This window comes from Gymnoscopelus braueri, assembly GCF_963280865.1.
Source record: "Gymnoscopelus braueri genome assembly, chromosome: 12".
NCBI lineage: Eukaryota > Metazoa > Chordata > Actinopteri > Myctophiformes > Myctophidae > Gymnoscopelus > Gymnoscopelus braueri.
Window position 1 is genome coordinate 27,511,670 of NC_137614.1, and position 18,954 is coordinate 27,530,623.

An 18,954-nucleotide genomic window follows, 5' to 3' on the forward strand; every position below is an offset into this window, starting at 1 on the left:
CACACACACACACACACACACACACACACACACACACACACACACACACACACACACACACACACACACACACACACACACACACACACACTCACTCTCACACACTACTATACTTGTGAGGACATCAAGATTTTAGGACGGCGTTGAAAATATGCGAGCTTGTAGATTGGCTATGTTAAGTATAAAAAGGGTTTATTTTATTTGATATCATAATCCCTTTCTGAAGTATAACATAGGGAAAACTCTAACCCTAACCCATAAACGTAACCTCTAAATGCCTAATCCTAATCCTAACCCCAATGTGAATCTATTCCTAATTGTAAAACAAACTCTGAAAAACCTTTTTAACCATGGTCCTCACAATGTCTATTTCTCAAATTATACTATATCTGTGGGTACCAAATGTACCCACAGCGCGCGCACACACACACACACACACACACACACACACACACACACACACACACACACACACACACACACACACACACACACACACACACACACACACTTCCAATTTATCCGACTAATTGTGTGGCATATGCATTTTTCACCAATTTCATCACCAGTGTAAGAAGAAAGAAACAAGATCACATTAGTTAACAGGCTAAAAGGTTTCAAGGTTTGTATAATACTGCACCACAATTCAATGTAAAAAATATACCTTGACATTTTATTTATTCAACTTCACATTGTAAGGTGAGATAATGCCTATCTTTTGTAAGGCAGTATACTGTAGGTTTCAAGGCACAGTTTATTCTGTCAGTTAAACAATGACAAAATACTACCTTCAAACAAAAACGAAATATATATATATATTTTTTTAAACCAATACAACATTTCTGAAATTGGAAACTTACACGAATTCTTCAATATGTGAGAATGCCTTTGACTTTTACAAAGTGGCAGCATAGAGTAGAGAGCATTATAGCTGTCAAGGTGTACATTTTAACATAGCAAAGTACATAAAATAAACTATGGATATCTTAATCCTGTCACACAGCATATGAAGGGGACACTTGGTTTGTACAGCTTTGTTAAATGACATTATTTAAGAAATTTCTAAAGAAAAGGTCTTATCCATAACTGAGTGAAAATCTTTATATATTAAAGATGTTTCAGATGTGAACATAAAATGAAATACTGTGCACTAAATACATGATTTGCCCCATATTCCTTGTAAGACCTGTTGTAACATTCATAGAATATTGGAATGATTAACTCACCATTTCTAATAGTAAGCCTTACTTCATTCTGCAATACACAAAATTCATTTATACATTTAACAAATATCGAGTCCACGGCCGCCACGCTGAAGAAATTCACTGAATCATATTATTATCCTATACTAAGCTATCCTCAGCAAACTTTAGACAATAACACTCTGTATAAAATGTTTGTGGAGTTCTAATTTTGTGTGATAATTAACTTGTTTATACCAAGCTTCAGTTATCTCTGAGCCACTTGCTGTTACCAACTGCACAGTAAAATCCTCAGTATTAATTTGTCCATTTCAGAGTTCAATGAACCCTCAGGATTTTATAGGTTGGAGCTTTCAATGAGTCGGAAATGCTCAATTGCTGCATTTGTGTACACACATTTACAAAAACTGAACTAGTTTATTGTTTCAGTCAAGTTGACACATTCATTGTTGAATATATGGAAGTTCTGTAAAACAACAGCTTTAAAACAGTAGTCGAGACAATAGAAAATTGAATGCTGACCACGACTAATGATTTATACTTCGTCATACGACGCTATCCTGCACCAACAATATCACAGCTCACAATGTGTTGCATAGCAACGCGTTGTGAGATTGTAGATCTGCTATTTTTGACGTGCTACATCGTACAATGGAGTAGTCTATAAATTAAGCGTTAGGGTCCATTTGGGATGTTAGATGGCTTCTTGCTTTGTAATGGTGGGCTGAGGGATGGAGGTGGGCTGCTTGGGCACTGTGGCAATGACCCCCTGGGCCATTTTATAATGTTCTGAGCTGGAGGCAGTAGGCGGTGAAGGTATTGGGGTTTCAGGAGTGGCTGAAAAGTATGATAGAAAAGTACATGAGTTTAGCATCTAATTTACTAGGTACAGTAGCCTATAGTGAACATATTTGCTTCTCAGTGGTATAACATTTCTTGGAACAACACAATTTTTAGACAAGGAATAAGCACTTTTGTGACATTGCTGAGGGCATTAAAATGTTAAGAAAAAATAACAGAAGTTCTCTTTGACAAAATAAGCCAGATTAGTCTCCATGAAGAACATAGAGGCTTATTCTGCCAAGCCTGTTTGTCCTTCCAGCTACCACATGTAGCTGTGTACTAGTGAGAAAGGTTAGCAATCTCTGTTCATTTAAATATTATGAATTTTAAACGGCTTTTAATAGTTTTGATTATCTTAATCCCTTGATTATATGTGGAATAGTTAATTTTGTGGTATAGTTAAGGAAGAAGACCTTTTACTGTGTCGAAACGTTGGTAAAATATATATATTTTTTAAGAAATAGTAAATTTTGCCACCATATCACTTGGCATGACAACGATGGTGAAATAATAAAGAAGCACATTAAACCTATTTTGGGGATGTTAATCTGATTCCATGTATATACTACACAGTAAAATCATGTATCTATTTGTAACTCCATTACACTCTCTGAGTTAGATTAACACATTTTACAGTGTACACATCTCAAAACTTGTCCTAGTGATGGATTTGTATACTTACAGATTTGACCATTATGGATTGGAGTTGGCATGTTGCTGGACACGATGACGTTGCCACTGAGGTGTTCTTGAACTAGGTGAGGATGCAGGGAGTGGGGTGCGTGTGGGGCCTCGTTTGCAGAACCTGAGAGACAGCACACACATATTATTATCATATTTTATCCCATTGAGACCTGAGACCGATTCTACAAATGCCTTCTAAACCAGCAGTTCTCAAACTGTTTCGTAATTCAAAATTATTCGAATTGTTTTCGAACACGACTATTCAAAAATGTAAAAGGAAAATAGCAGATGTACAAGCTCGCAGCGCGGCACGAAGTGACACGCTGTGAGCTTGTATACAGTATCTTGCTATTTTTGAATAGCCAACGCTAAAATCTAAAATGACACGGACGCTTCCGTTATTGTAAATTTCACGGTCTCGTCTTATTCATCGTGTTTAACTTTGACGTCATTTTGTGTGACACAATTTGGAATCACTTCATTTCAGATTTGACTCTCTGGCACAGCAGTGCTAGAGACAATTACAGTACCAAGAAGAAGAGGGCTCACCCCCAAGGAGCATCTCCTGGAGCAGGTTGTCAATCTTCGCCATGCCAAAGAGCTTGACGAACTGGATCTGCTCGATCATCTGCCAGGTGATGCTCTGCAGCGTCGGCAGCAGAAGGAGCAGCTCTCCGAAACGGCCCCGTGAGTCATACTGCCTGTCGTTGATGTAGTCCTCTAGACTGACCTGGACCTGATACCTCATCCGTTTGATTTTACCAGGGTCACTCAGTCCTTTGGCGTCTAGAAGCAAATACATGGAGAATTTAAGTGTGTGTGGGTTTAACAACAGCTGAGTGTTTTAGGAAAGTAAATAACGGAGTGTTTTCTGGGAAATTGCTTTTGCTGCATGAATCAGCTGATGGCTGCTCAGATGGCTTTGACGAGCACATGGGGGTGTCTTGCTGTGTGTGGGACACTTCAACATGTACACTGGGTAAGCCAAGGGTCGAACCGATGACCTTACAATTCAATCAGTTACGGTCACTCATTGTTATATTATATTATATTATTACAATTGCATTGTATTTATATTATAATAAACTGTAGGTTGTAGACAACACTGAGTTGTCTACAATATACATAGTAGTAGTAGTATATCATACCAAAAATAGGAAGACAGTCTGAGAACGTCTCAAAGAGACCACACTGTAAAATCGTCAGTGTTTGTTTGTCTCTGAGAGCGTACACAGGTAACCAAAGCAAATGGATAAATAAACACTGAGGATTTTTCTGTGTAGGCAGAATGCAGCTTAAGAGTTTAAACAGTTTGAACTTCCCAATTACATGTTTTATGGGACCGTGTCTACACATGCAAAATAGCATATTCTTATGAAGTACCTGGGTCAAAGAAAACTATGGCTTTCAAACATGCATATTCGTTGTCGTCTATCTGAAGCTCCTGGAAGGGAAGAACCAGCTCATCCAGGATCCTCACTGCTACCCTGCTCACCTCCAACTCTGGACAGTTCCTGGGAATAATGTGATCATTCCCTGTAGAAAAAGGAGGAGTAAATCGTATTAGAACTAGACATTTTCAAACTGCTGTAGATAGACTACTATGTTGCCATATTGTTCATAATCTTTACCTAATAACAGGATATCTTTATATAGCATAGACCTCTTTGCAACACCAAGCAGGAGATGCTCTCCAGCATGAGCTCTCAGTAAAGCCACCTGAAATAGAGAAAATACATTTTCTATGGTTAATTCACTATTTGTTTTGTTTTATGCCAAAATCCTACAGATCCCACATATTTGACCACATGTTAATTCATTAAGTAATTAATTGCTTTTAATAACGCCATTTGATCATATTACCTCAAGGTCACACAGAAAAACTAAACATTCAATGAAGGAGAGCAAAATAGATACAGAGACCATGTGGATGTCTGGTTCCCTCACTAATTCAACATCAGCAAATCAGTTACCAAGCCCTGGTGATCACAGTGTTAATGATTCTGGGCTTTTGAGGGATATAACTTTAAAACCAGCTCATCATATTCTAACTCAGGATTAAAATACATTAACCACTCTAGTGGAGGCATTTATATCTTGTTCACTAAAATCAATCAGGCCCACAATGAGCAAACGTGTTAGCTTCCTATTATGTTTGGCAGTCCTTTAATGCGTTGTCATGTTTACTTTCAGAGAGATAACCAATCCTTTATTAAGTTCATTCCTTACTGCTGCATAGCTATACGTAACACTGGTACTTGTTTTGTTGAGGGTGGTATGGTTTGGAGACTGATGTTGCTGCTACTTGATCACTGGTTGATGAGTGACCAGAGTGTCTACAGGTATGTATGTACACTCTGTCTGGGTATGAGTCTCACCTGGTCATCTAGGGGCAGGTCACAGAAGGCCGGGATGTATTTAGCCCACTCCACCAGGACCAGCAGCTGCTGTTTCATAGACTCACACACATCCGTGATGGTGGCAATTTTTTTGGTCCTGATGTCTCCGTTCAATATGGGACCAGGAGAGGTGATCTGCTCAGGGCAATATAGAAGGAACATCCTCAGAGTTCTTGATTGCATTCTGTCCATAGTCAGACGTGAGCAGATTATACTCAAATGGGAAAAAGCTCTGTGGCATGTAAATCCCAAAATGATTTTGGCTGTCTTACCTGTCTTGACAGCACATCTGCCTGAATGAGTGCGTTGATGGATGGTAAACTGCTGTCCTCATAGCTGGATCTCCTAGTGCTGATTCTGTCTCTTTCATTCTGTACAGCTGAGATAACTGAAGGTTTTACTTTGTAGTACTTCTCAACTAACACCGAGCTCTGCAGTGTTGCATGTGATCGAACGTTGTGGCAGAACATTGTGACTTTTACACATGGGTTATGGGTTAATTAATTGTATACATAATTAAAAAAATGTTTTACTAAATACACAGCCAAATAGAATAGCTTTGTCATTAAAAGGAAAAATAAGGCTTCCAAGGCTGTGGTGTTTATCAGTATATAACTATTATGGCCCAGAAATGTTTGCTCAGCATAAGCTGGTCATAGACTTCAGTGCTCTGTGGAGTGAACATTAACAAAGTGCTATTGCAACATGCTCTGACTACGAGTAGCTTCAATTCAGTGAGGAAGCTTATATTATGACAGTGATCCACAGATCAGAAGTCAGAAGTTCTGTTTTTGTTACATTGAGAGAGATTGGGTGGAAGAAATCACAAAAAATCACTTATTTTAACAAGCACATGTAAACTGGCTTGTTCACTTTGTCACTGTTGTGAATAGATAGCTACATGGCTCATACCTTCTTTTTTCATGCCAGCTCTAAAGCATTTCTTCAGTCGACAGTATCGGCATTGATTCCTCTTGTCTTTGTCCACAATACATTGTCTGCTAAACCTGGAATTAGTTTGAAAATGAATCAATAAAAACACTTTTGCTGTAACATCATTTACATTTCAAGTTGAATAATACATTCTCATTTATGGAAACCGCTTGGAATTGCTGTTTAACCCAGGGGTCCCCAGGGGTCTATACTTGGCCCCCTCATGTTTTCCCTCTGTACTAAATAACTTTGCAGAAATTAGCCGATCTAGCTAATAGCTTTTTTGCCGAATGTTCACCCCAGAATAGGGACACTTCATGTGGTTAAATGGTTTGATACATGCACCAACAGTACACAGATTGCTTATATACAGAGTTCCCTTATGCTGCAGCAGTTGCCATTGCTTCTACTTGAGTTGCTGTTCTCAAGTTTAGGGGAAACATTATTCCCTTTCTTTCCCCACCCAGAATATCTTGTCTGAAAGTTTACTGCTCACATTCTTTGGCTATACTTTGGCAGCATGTGCACAGATCTCTTTCTCTCACCTGCACGAGTACATGTGGTTTTTGCGGACACTGCGTCGGAAAAAACCCTTGCAGCCGTCACAGCTGGAAGCCCCATAGTGCTTGCCAGTGGCCCTGTCCCCGCAGATGGCACACAGAGTGCCTGCTCCCATGTGGCTTGCAGCATTCATGGTGGCACTCTCACCAGGTGAGGAGTCTGACACAAGAAGAGAGAGGGAGAGAGAGAGAGAGAGAGACCAGAAGGGAACATGAGTGTATCCAAATTAAACTTCTGTACAGTGCAAAGACTGAAGTACACTAAAATATGATCATGTTCTATGACATGACTTGAGGTTTTTAGATAGTGGCTTTATTTGACGCTTTGTTTATTGTAAACCGTTATTCAGGTTGGAGGTGTAAATGGCCTCAGTCCTTCCAATCGTCAACACAGCTGACAGCTGATCAAAGACATTTCAAATCAATCTGCAAGGATCTACTAACTACTCAGACACAGTAAACAGGTCAGCATTGATCTAGGTTTGATTACCTCTGAAAAGGCAATCACTGGAGACTGTCTTCCTTTCAGCTGCCGTCATATCAGATAAGGTCAATCAATCACACTGAATGAATGTCATGATTTCTTATTCTTCATTCAATAAGTTACGATTGGCATTGCGGCTATCAATAGATATGTTCAAATCATGTACAAATCACTACAGATATGAAGAGTAATTATGGTTCAAATAATTATTCTTAAGACACCAGCGTGACCATAAAGTAGGTGAGAAGTTTAGGCAGTGAGGTTCAGGAGTTGTTTTGCTTTAGAATCGGGTTTGCAGCCAAAAGTCATGGGAGAGTGAATGCAGAAATACGTCAGTGTCATCTTAACTTCTCAAAAACCATTAATCACGCAAAAAGGCTAGAAAACCCCTACTCTGGCTCTTAACTTCGATCTGAATCTGTGGGAACCAACCGTCTGTAACTAGAGATGGACGTTCTTGATACTCGGCCTACTGCTTCATTAGAGGATCTATGCCTTGTAATCGATCTGGTTGAAATATGACCAGTATCACATTGGTCCACAGGCTTGAGCAAGTCATGTCCATGTCTGTAATGTATATTGCCCAGCCAGCCAATTAGCACAACATGCATTGAGCACTGCTCATCTAGTCTCGTAAATCAAAATCCCTTAATGTTTTACTATTGCAGTAAGTGATAAAAAAAAAGACATGTCACATGGTAGCATCCCCTATCATCCCTTGGCAAGGGCCAGAAGATGGACAAATGACCCCGTGTATCACTTCATGGCAGAACCCCCTTTGCCCTCTAATGAGCAAAGTTTTAACTAGTGAAAAGTTTCAAAGTTCAACTGCGTGGCCATTGCATAGGCTTTATGTGACTCACCTGCACCCATGGCGAGTACTTGCATGTTTTCGAATTCCAGCGTGGTATAGGCCGGGTCCAGAGCCTCGCTGTAGTCTGCCATGTCCATGTCTGCTGGTGCTTTGGGCAAACAAACTCTCATCTACCTGACAGTGAGGCAGAAAGTGGTTTCTTGTCCAAGAAACTAATGTCCCCCCCACCCCCACCAGCACCCCCTTCACACCTACACCCAACCCCCCCCTCCCTCTATTTGACTGTGACTCCGCCCCCAGTATGCTAGGTAGATGCTGGGCCCTGCGTGGTGCGTGATGGGGACTGTATGGTGTCAAAGGGGAGAGCACGTGGAGGCTGCCAGTGACTGACAGCGGTAGGTCCTCCTCCTTCCCTTCCTTCTCTCTCGTGCCTCTAACCAGAGGAGAGGCAGAGTGGCTCTCTAGTTGATGTTTAACCAGCCTCCTCTGTGGTGGATCAGAGGGGTTGTGGGTTTTTTGGAGCGATAACACAACTTGGATAATCTTTCTTTCTTTTTGGATCTGTGTGTCTCTCTGTCAGTCTGTCTGTCTGTCTGTCTGTCTGTCTGTCTGTCTGTCTATTTCTCATTCTCTCTCTCTCTCTCTCTCTCTCTCTCTCTCTCTCTCTCTCTCTCTCTCTCTCTCTCTCTCTCTCTCTCCCCATCTCTCCCCCCATCTCTCCACACTGCTGCTAATAAAGGATAAACAATTTCCCAATGAGGGTCATAAAATGTCAAATCTGCACCAAAGACACATCATCACCACTGCACCACCAGTTTCAGCCAGTCATCCATTTCAAAGCAGTAAAAGTATCTCATCACACTCTATGGCCTTGCCATACTGTGAGTATTAAAAAAATCACGGTGACCTAAATCTACTTCAGTACAGGGCAGACTATGCCATTTGCAATTCAGTATTGAGCAAAGTTTAGCTTACCTGGGTTGCCCATATCATTAGAGTCCCAACAGCTTGGATTCAGACTTACTGCCACATTTAATACGTCCCTTGGTAAATCTCAGTTAATTCTTGCATAATTAACTAGAGAAATAACTCTCACTAAAGCAAATTGACGCCTTTAGGTAAAAGAGTTCATTGTTTCTCAAAATGCAGGGCACATGTGAGGCTGCATTTTGATCCAAATACTTGCGCCTGGCCAGTTTCTCCTCAAGGAGGAGGTCTATCATGAAAACCTGACCTTCTACAAGAAAGGGCACTCACACTTCTGTCTGTGTAAGAAGGCCCAGAGGATATATTTTGAGAGTAAAGCTTAACTTCTATTCTCACCAAAAATTATAACTAACACGACGTGCCTTTTCCTTTGGCGAGCAACACTTTCATATGACAAAGTATACACTACAGTAGGCGGGTCAAGCCCACAGCTGCCAAGGTTTTACCAAATAGATGGCATGAGCAAGTTAGTGACAAGACTGGCCATGTAGGGAATACATCTACATCTTTGTAATCAAGATGATGAGCTCATAGAGAAATATATGTTCTTGTGTACTGCAGCAATGGTAAAAATGTTTTTAAAAATATTGCTGTTGCGAAAATCCCCAACCCCTCTGTGCGTAAGTCAACGTGACTTGGCAAACAGTAGTCTGGTATTTGAAGAAGAGAAAGTGCTAGTACAAAGCAATAGGTCAACGATCTTGGGTTCAACCAGACCTCAGGAGCAGTAAACCCCATGTGGGTGAACTTGATAACCACCCACCCAGAGTATATAGAGGATTCATAAAATTATGTCTCTCTCTCAAAGCAGGCAAACACCATAACATTCCTACAGGTCACTGAGGAAATAGTCAGATATTATCCTCTTCACAATTAAATATTGACTAAAGCCATCTCTTAATCCAATTACAAATTAAAAGGGACATTGTCAACCAGTGATTAAAACCCATTGAAAAGGTTATCTGAAGCCACTGAATGGATCATGGTTCGTTTGAAATAGGCATTCCAAATGAGATTGGAACATTTAGTCAAATCCTGATTAATTCACCGCCATTACACCTATATTAGTAAAATGGTTCAAAACCTATCCACGTTCACGTGTGTTGAGCGTTTGCTCTCATATTTGCTCAGGAAGTTAGTTCATCATTCCAAAGCACCCAGTGAGCAGGGGGATGGGAATGAAGGACAATCTGTGTGAAGCTATGAATGAGTCACTTGGAACAAATCTTATCTTCTCCGTCATTAAAGCTTTTTTTATCACTGCTCCCATCTTAAATTTCTGTGAACTCCTCAAGGAACAGTCATATACAGGACTATAAAGTATAATCTGTGTGGTTATAGCTTTCTTAATCACACTCGGTGACAAACTGTTCCTATGTATGAGATAGGCATAGCTAGTTTGAAACCCTCAACTTTATTCTTTTGAGATAGGTACGTTCCACGCGTGCTACATCATACAGCATGCATTCTGTATAATAGCATGAAACAGATGGTGCTGCAGTAGCTACATGAAGAGACTAACTTTATAGCTGCCCACGATGACCCAGGGGAAAATATACCTAATACATACAAAGTAGCAACTGCTTCATCATAACTTGAGATGTCAGACCTATGTTATTGCTCAAGTTCAGATGATCAGAACCAACTATAATGCTTATGTCCAAGGAATAATTTTGTATAGGCAAATATTCAACAAGAAGAAATAGACATCTTTATCTTCATTTACACAGGGCTATGATAATGTTAGCCCACAGCTGACAACATCTGTATTGGAGTTCAGTTTGCAGTGGCCATGATGGGATGGGATGGGATGGGAGTCCTTTCTTATAATCAGTCACCCAAACTCCCTGCCCTGGGGCTAAAAGTCAAAGGACCGCTGAGAACTGATGTAACACTTGTGTGATTCTCCCCTTTGAAACTTCAAACTCCAGTTTGTGAACAAAGTCCTGTCTATCTTCACAATAGGAATCTCCGACCACTGACCAAACTCCATTTGTAACCGCTGCCTATTTGTACCTTCTGCTCAATCACTAGATTCCATTTACCAAGTCCAGTCCTAAAGGCAAGCTGCAGTGAAGCTGTATAGCCAAATCTAAATTCTGGAAAAAGCAGTTGGGAGTAAAGGAGAATTCATTATGGCCTGGAGTTGTCAATAGGATTTGGAATACATTGCATGGGAACCAACTTTGTTTTTTTTTAGAAGGGAGCTCCACTACAGGGGAAACGTGAGTGTTTATTATGCACATCCAACTCTGTGGTGATATTGATATAAGACAAAGAGACAATGTGCTTGCTGAAGCACCTTTGTGGCCAGCAGAGAAATCCTACTGCTCTCCACTCACCTGTGGTAGATGGAGGAGATATGTGAGTATCATGTCATGGCGAAGACCTTGTCAACAGATAACTATCTGCAAATCACACAGCTTATGCAAGCCCCTCTGGTTGAGCAGGGGAATATCCCATTTTCTGTGTCATTGACAAATTATCTTAATTATTTCTGCCAATGGTGGTTAACCTTTATGTATATACATGATCTTATATGTGCCCTTTTTTAAATTATTGTATATCTTTAAAGTTTGGATAGATCAATCATTTTTCTAAGATGAATAATTAGAGAATAAGCAACTTCTAGTCAGCTCAATTAAATAGTTTTCTGCAGTTCTAAATGATGACATACAGTAGTATAAAAAGGAAAAGCATCAGCCTCAGAGGCCTGCGATCCTTGTTTGTCAAAAAACCTTTGGGACCGTTTGTTTACTTCAGTGAAGTCACCATCTGTGGCAACATCTAAAGTGATTCATATACTGAAGCTGATATGATTGAGAGTCTTGAGTAAGCCTTTTAATTAGCAGACAGGTACTGTGAAAATGTGAAGACAGTGAATTAAGCTTTTGCACTCTTTGTAGACTATTTTCTCTTCAATTACATAACCTCACTTTTGGGGCACATTTCAGTCAATGTGATGTATTCTAACATGATGAAAGCACACTACAGTAAGTAGTTGAAAAATACCTCTGAGAGTAAAGTTTTTTGTTTGTTGTCTGGAGCATCAGAAAATATCCTCACCCATGATGTGGGTTTGTTGTGTAATTATGAACCAATTAGTGCTAATTTTGCACAGGTTTCATGATGTACTCACTGTGTTGGACACAGAAGTGTGTAGTTAAAAAAAAAAGATAGCACCAAGTTGTAATTGTTATTATTTCCACCTACTAATGAGCGGGAAAGCTCTATATCACCACATGGATGTGGTGTAATAATAATACAAAATAATAATAGCTTGAATTTATATAGCGCCTTTCATAAACCCAAGGGCGCTTTACATAAAAAACAATGAACAACAAACAACTAAACAAAACAACAACCAACTATTTGCCATAAGCCTGGGAGTAGTGTAGGCCTAGTCCTACTGTGTGTTATTTCTGTGAAATTAATAGTGTCACTACAGATTATCTAATTTTTCAGGAATATTGCTGTAGTTGGAAGCTGTTATTTGTTTAGTTTAGTTTTTTCAGACTCTGGCATAAAGATGGACTGATGAAATATTTCATCGTCCAATACACTTTAAACTAGAACAGTATATATCAACCGTTTGCATTTGATATATCCAGGCATAGCTTCTTAGCAATGATAGAGAAACTAAAGTTGCCTCAGTGCACCAAATAAGTAAACAATTGCATCAATAAACACGTAGACCGATGTGCAATGTAAATCAATCACAGTGCTTGATAAGCCTCTGTAATCATTAACTGCTGTTTTGCTGAGAATTCATTTTGACTGCCGACTCAATCACTTATGTCAGCAGCACCGCTCAGCGCACCTTTATCTCCCTGATTCCCTATAGGCCCTCCCGACATCAGCTAATCAATAGACATTTAACCTCAATATCTTGAATAACAAGATTATAAATGTCCAGGCATTCAACCTTATCCCACCCCAGCAAGACCAAAGACAAACAGGCCCACTTGGGCAGCAGCCAAAATTAGAGGGTAGTTACATTTTCAATAGATTTGCAGTTTGGGAACAAAATGAAATTGCTTCTGTAAAATGCTTGTAGTGAAATTATAAACACATCTGTGGCTGTTATGCTTATATATACAGCAGCTGACCTACAGTACCAGTCATGGGTGATCTGCAGTATGCTGTATGATGTGTGTATTAATAATATGGTCACAGTAATTGACAGCTTCTTTGATATGGCCGTGGGCAGTTTCATTGTTTTCAACCCATTACCCTTATTATGGTGGCTCATAACCTGGGTGGCAGGTAATTAACCAGCCAGCGCTATGCACAAATCACTGGCTCTGAATGATGTCAGTGTCACTGACCAACCTATTAGTCTGTCAGTGAAGTTAGAATCACTGGCTATTACTGCCACCATGTGGACATTTCTATACAAACTGTTGGGAAATGTGTTATTCAGCATCTAAAATGGTCACCACACCATATCCACTACCCAGTAGGTCAACAATCTGGTACTTTAATTTTCAACTGGACACTACTAAATTCTTCCTCCATTCAACAATATTTTATTCAATATCTTTTTACCCCAAATATGCCATTCCATTTAGTGACCACCATCAAGACCATACTGTAAACACAAACACATAGCATGACTGTCATTTATAACAGTAGTAACATTTGCTCCCTCAGCAGCCCAGCAGCTTTACTCTCCTCAGAACAAATATCCAGATTTACGACATTAACAAACAGCAGCTTGTTGTTTGCGCCTGACTGTGGAATAACCTACATACTCTGACTAATTCCTTGGGTTCACAGCCAGGTTTTGAAAATACTGTTGCTTTCTTTCGCTTTACCTGGATTGGTGTATTGCAGTGTTCCATCATCGCCAAACATCCCTGTGACGGCAGAGCCCTGACAGTTATCTGGCCCACTGAGCGAAGAAGGCCCATGAGCCCCAGACTGGGAGTGGGCTGCAGCTCTCTCAGGCCCAGCCACACTGAGGCAGGCAGAGAGAGGGAGCAGGGCCAGGTCTGTTGTGCTCCCTGCTTGCAAGGGCCATAGGGCTGGTCGTAGGGGCCAGAATGAGAGTAGCAACTGAGGATAATCCACTAATGCCTGTCACAATGAGATTTGATTGGAGGCTTGAACACCCAGCTTAATGGTGTCAAGCAAACAGTAATACCCACCCTACACGTAGGCTGCTAATTGGGGGGCTCTGCCTCAGGTTTAATGCTACATAAACACATGCAAATTGGCACATTTTTCATTTAAAGTAGATGATAATTTTGTTCACTGACTTGAAGACAACTTTCTGAAATATATTCACCTTATAAATGACACAAAGTCTATACTGTATATCTATAACTATATCCTGCCACATCAGTACTTTCAGTGTCAAAAATGAAATACAAAAATAAGGTGCTTCACTTTTTCTAAATTGTAATACTGTATAGCGGTGAATAAATATGCAATAGTCTAACTTTTTAGATATCATTTTGTTGAGATTAGAGCTATGCATAGCGACTGAGACCACAATACCTTGGAAAAATGTTCAGACATGATTCAGTTTGCTCACAAATATAACATTAGCTCCACTGGGTTCCTAAAAGCTGCAATCCATAAGTTTCATGTCCTATCCAGGATACAAACGCTGTAATTCTACTGCTCTTCCAAGAGACAATGCTCACGTGACCAGGGTTATATTGTGCTTATGAGGTTGTCAATCAGTAGGTTGACAAGTAGTACCTGAGACAAGGGTCTAAATTTCTCATTGGAAGATTAGGGATGAACCACTGCAGATGTACTAGTTATATTGTACAAACATATCATAAATACAGATTGATTAAAATAACATTGTATTCATTAAAATAAGTTCTGGATTGGATTGCAGCTTCCAGAGCATTTTCCACATTGAATTTTGACCGTGTTTATCGCATCCTAAAAATGATTTATTATGAGCGCCACAAAAAGTAGGACCTGTCAGTGTCTGTGTTTATTTAACTCTGAAATCGTAAACATTTACTTGTAAGGGTCTTTCAGAATTAAATGACTGTAACATTCAGGATTTGACTGTACTGTTCATCCTGTCTCTGCCTTACTTTGGTCTTGTGTGTAGGAGTCCAGCACCTCAGTGCCTCTTCACCAAGTCATTCAACTTTCTAGACAAACAGATCTGTTCATTGAAGGGCTGTTCAATAGCCTTTGTTGTATTTACATACACCAACTGATTCTGCAAACGGCAGAGCTCAGCGTTTGCCTAAGTTGTGACCGTTGAGTAATTAATATCATGTGTCTGACATGAAGTTATGTGTAGCCCTATTATAAAAGCTATAATGTTGCCTTGTTCAGAAAATGGTTTGCTGTTGTGTGGTCTTGGTAGTCAACGCTTTATGAGAAATTAGGTTTAAAAGGATATACAGATTGTGGCATGTTTGTAACATTCAAGTCACTGCTGATTAATAAGTGGTCGCAGAATGTATAATATAATTAATGTATATGTAGTTCATTGTTTACAAAATAATGTAAATAACTCAGTAATCACTATTGCTAAGCTTGATGCTTTCTGGAGACATTGTGTCAGCACAATTTCTACATTGGAGCAACCAGAGCAGTTCTTTGTTGTTCTTTTTGTTTGCACCAAGAAATATAGTGCAACCCGGTCTCAGGCAAAAAGAAGCTTAGAGCAGGCAGCTGCCAAGGAAATGCATTTGTAACATAAATGTTTTTTGAAGATCCGGTACACATACAATAAACAAATCCTTTTGGAAAAGGATCCTATCCAAACTATTATGAGCAGCGCCCATAGATCAGCTTTTACCTTTGAGGCCACTCAGGCCAGTGCCTCAATGTGACTGGTAGGAGTTTGTCCCTAACATGCATGCCTTTAGAAGTGAGAGGGAATTGGAGCACCCAGACAAATCCCACATCAACACGCAAAAGCCTCAGTCAGGTTCAAACTTCTTGCCAACCACTAAGCCACCATCCAAGCCCAAATATTAATGGATTTGTGGACATAAGATATTAGTTGGCTTATTATCAAAGCCCATGTGTTTGTTTCCACATTATAGTTTGTCATTTCCACTGTTTCAACTATAGCCCTAAATCATTTTTATCAAGGGACATAAATTAGTCTTGTCATTTCAGTTAAGATGGATCAATTTGAAATGCCCCCCCATGTCCTATTCTGAAGGAAGTAATGCACTCCAGGGGGATGAACACCCACAATAATAAAGGTACCACTAGGGGGCTGAAGAATAATGATGTTAGCTTACTGTTACTGTTGCTTTTATTATTATAAATAGCACTAGGAATAGATGATTTATTTCATACCATGACTGGAAATGGGGCGTATGGTGGGGAGAATAGACCTACAATAACAATACAGTACATGCAGTCGCAAGGTGGAACAGAGAACTGCCTGCCAATAAAGTTTGGGCCAAAATGATGGAGGGTTGGGATGAACCAGCATCTACAAGACTGTGGGAGTCTATTTCATACCTTCATTAAAATATTAATCTTTATCAATAACTGGAAGAGACCTTAGGGCTTAATAACATTTTGAGAAAAATGTGTACATGTATGTCTGTGTACCTCTCTTTGTTCTGTTTATTAATGGTGTTTTAAACGATTAATGTACAGTAAACAGTATTATTACTACATTTTTTGTTTCTTCACTAATGCAGTATGTTAGAGGAAATTAAAACCAGCTGTAGGTTGACAATGGCATTATTATATATGATAAAACAGTAGGAATGATCTGCTCTTAAACCTCCACTACAGCCCTTTAAATGGTCTTTGCATAGCCATAGTCCTATAAGATAGAAAGAGAGAGAAATGGAGAGCATAGTACCAAATATTGGGAAAAGTTAATGTGTTGCCCCATTAAGTTATTGCCCACAACGTTTTTACATCTCCCATCCTAACATGCAAATCATAAAAACTACACCCGTGCCATCTATGCACGCTATGTCTGGTTCATATTCACATGTGTCAGAAACAATACAGTACACTGTCAAATATTTAGTGTCAATTGATCAATTTCTAACAAGGCTATAGGGTATTAACCTATTCACTTGCTAAAGTGCATGTAGGCCTACAGTAAACAGCATTATGTACTGTGACAATGTCAAAATGCAATGTTCCAGACAATAAACCACAGAAAACGATCCACCATGGTACATGCTTTCATCTTTCTGACATGGTCTCGACTCTCAACAATTCAGTATTTTTCTTGTAACACATTACAATCCTGAGCGTTAATTTAACTCTTAGAGTGTTAAAAATGCACCCTTACAAATCATTTTTTACGTTCTCAGAGTTAAATTAACACAGGATTTTACTGTGCACTTTTGCACCACTGTCTGGAGGAAAATGTAACCCCCCCCCACATTACAATAGCTTAACAAGACTTAATCCTGTACTCTGCTTCAAACACACATAGGCAGGACTACTTATAACTATCATAGGGGTCAGCACCCCGATCAGAACCTAAAACCATCTTCCTTGTCTTTGGAGGGTACACCAGCCTTTCATCCGTCCAGTCTCATCACAGTGTCATCATCATGTTCGAACCCAGCTTTTAGGGCCTATATTTAACAACCTCCATATCTCTGACACGCCTCTTTGGTTGCAGCCATGTGAAAAACCAAGACGAAAATGGCGACGATATTCGCCACCAGGAATCAATTGCGTCCCATCGTTGCTCTCAGGCCGGTGACTTTGCAAAGCTACCGGCTCTCTGAGAGGCATAAAGAAAGCAAGCAGCTGGCACACACAATCTTTTTCACTCAAGCCACTGAGTTAAAGTGATGAAAACAAAGGTGCTCACCAAATGGAAGTTCCATACTTGAACTGACTTGTTTATTAACATTGACCATGGCTTCCTCCTATTATCTCCTCCAAAGCATGTGTTTCATATGGTCTCTATTCTTCCCCACGTCTTCTCAAAGCATAAGGTGCATAATATGGAAGTTTGTCACCGCCGGTTGTGAGAAGGGTGTTGTTGGCGCAAGGTAAGGCCGGTGTCGCTGCTGTTATCTTATTGATTTTCCTAATCTGGGTAAATGTGGGTGGAGAGGTTAAACAGTAACCAGGCTTGTATGGATCCAACCAATCTATATGGCAGCAGCTGTAACTATAGCAACAAGATGATAGAAACTCAAATAGACATAAAGTTATGATGTGTTTCACCCTCTTTCTCATCACCAAATGGACATTTTTCTGAATATGAATTAGGGCTGAATATGTGGTTTGAATAGGAAACTGAGTTTGTACAAAAGGAAAGAGAAAACCAGAAGGCGGGGAGTGACATAAAAGAGAGAGAGAGAGAGAGAGGTGTGGAGAATGTACTGAGGGTGGGAGTCAGTGCATGTGAGTGACGTAATCACTTTTGTATTAGGAGAGGAAAAAATATTTCCTGTTTAATGATGTAATACAACTGAAAATAGTTGTCAATACATGTTTCACCATTATCCATTTATACATTCACATCGTGTGTGTGTGTGTGTGTGTGTGTGTGTGTGTGTGTGTGTGTGTGTGTGTGTGTGTGTGTGTGTGTGTGTGTGTGTGTGTGTGTGTGTGTGTGTGTGCACACGCGTGTGTCGTGTCAGTGCCTAGATTGTTCGAGAGCCCCACATAATTTCCCCATATGACCATAAAAGCTGCATTAGACTCCTGTTTTATAACCCTGTCTCTGAGGATAGATGGAGAAATGTAATGAGGTCCAAATGAAACTGAAAGTAACTAGTGGTGTAAAGTAACTAAGTACTGTACTCAAGTACTGTACTTAAGTATTAATTTAAGTAATCAATTTTGAGGTACATTTATTTTACTTGAGTATTTAGGTTTACCTTACGTGATAAGGTAAACCTCTACTCCACTACATCTCATAACCAATCTTGTACTTTTTACAGTAATACAATACATTATTTGACAACTATTTAAACTTTTACTCCTTTAGTAGACTACTTTACTTTGTAGTGTAAGTATATTTTGATGCCAATACTTTTGTACTTTTACTAAAGTCAAATTTTGAATACAGGGCTTTTACTTGTAACAGAGTATTTTTATTTTGTGGTATTTCAAC

At 39.6% G+C, this 18,954-nt stretch overlaps 1 protein-coding gene across 1 annotated transcript; it reads right to left on the reverse strand.

Annotated features, from left to right (window-relative positions):
* Window positions 1–817: 817 nt before the first annotated feature.
* On the reverse strand, window positions 818–17,812 carry hnf4a (hepatocyte nuclear factor 4, alpha). Its single transcript, XM_080445491.1, has 10 exons — window positions 17,698–17,812; window positions 6,607–6,781; window positions 6,041–6,135; window positions 5,401–5,507; window positions 5,108–5,263; window positions 4,361–4,448; window positions 4,113–4,265; window positions 3,279–3,515; window positions 2,728–2,850; window positions 818–2,039 (listed from the first exon to the last, which is right to left on the reverse strand). Exons 1-10 carry the CDS (start codon window positions 17,744–17,746, stop codon window positions 1,897–1,899), a joined length of 1,326 nt encoding a protein of 441 aa, XP_080301617.1. The 5' UTR covers window positions 17,747–17,812; the 3' UTR covers window positions 818–1,896.
* Between the last annotated feature and the right edge of the window lie 1,142 nt (window positions 17,813–18,954).

Coding starts and splice junctions, on each gene's coding strand:
- hnf4a (XM_080445491.1), bottom strand. CDS start 17,746: ATGGTCAATGTTAATAAACAAGTCAGTTCAAGTATGGAACTTCCATTT. Junction 6,782..17,697: donor AAGTATGGAACTTCCATTTG/GTGAGCACCTTT, acceptor TTCTTGTGTCAG/ACTCCTCACCTGGTGAGAGT. Junction 6,136..6,606: donor AACCACATGTACTCGTGCAG/GTGAGAGAAAGA, acceptor AACTAATTCCAG/GTTTAGCAGACAATGTATTG.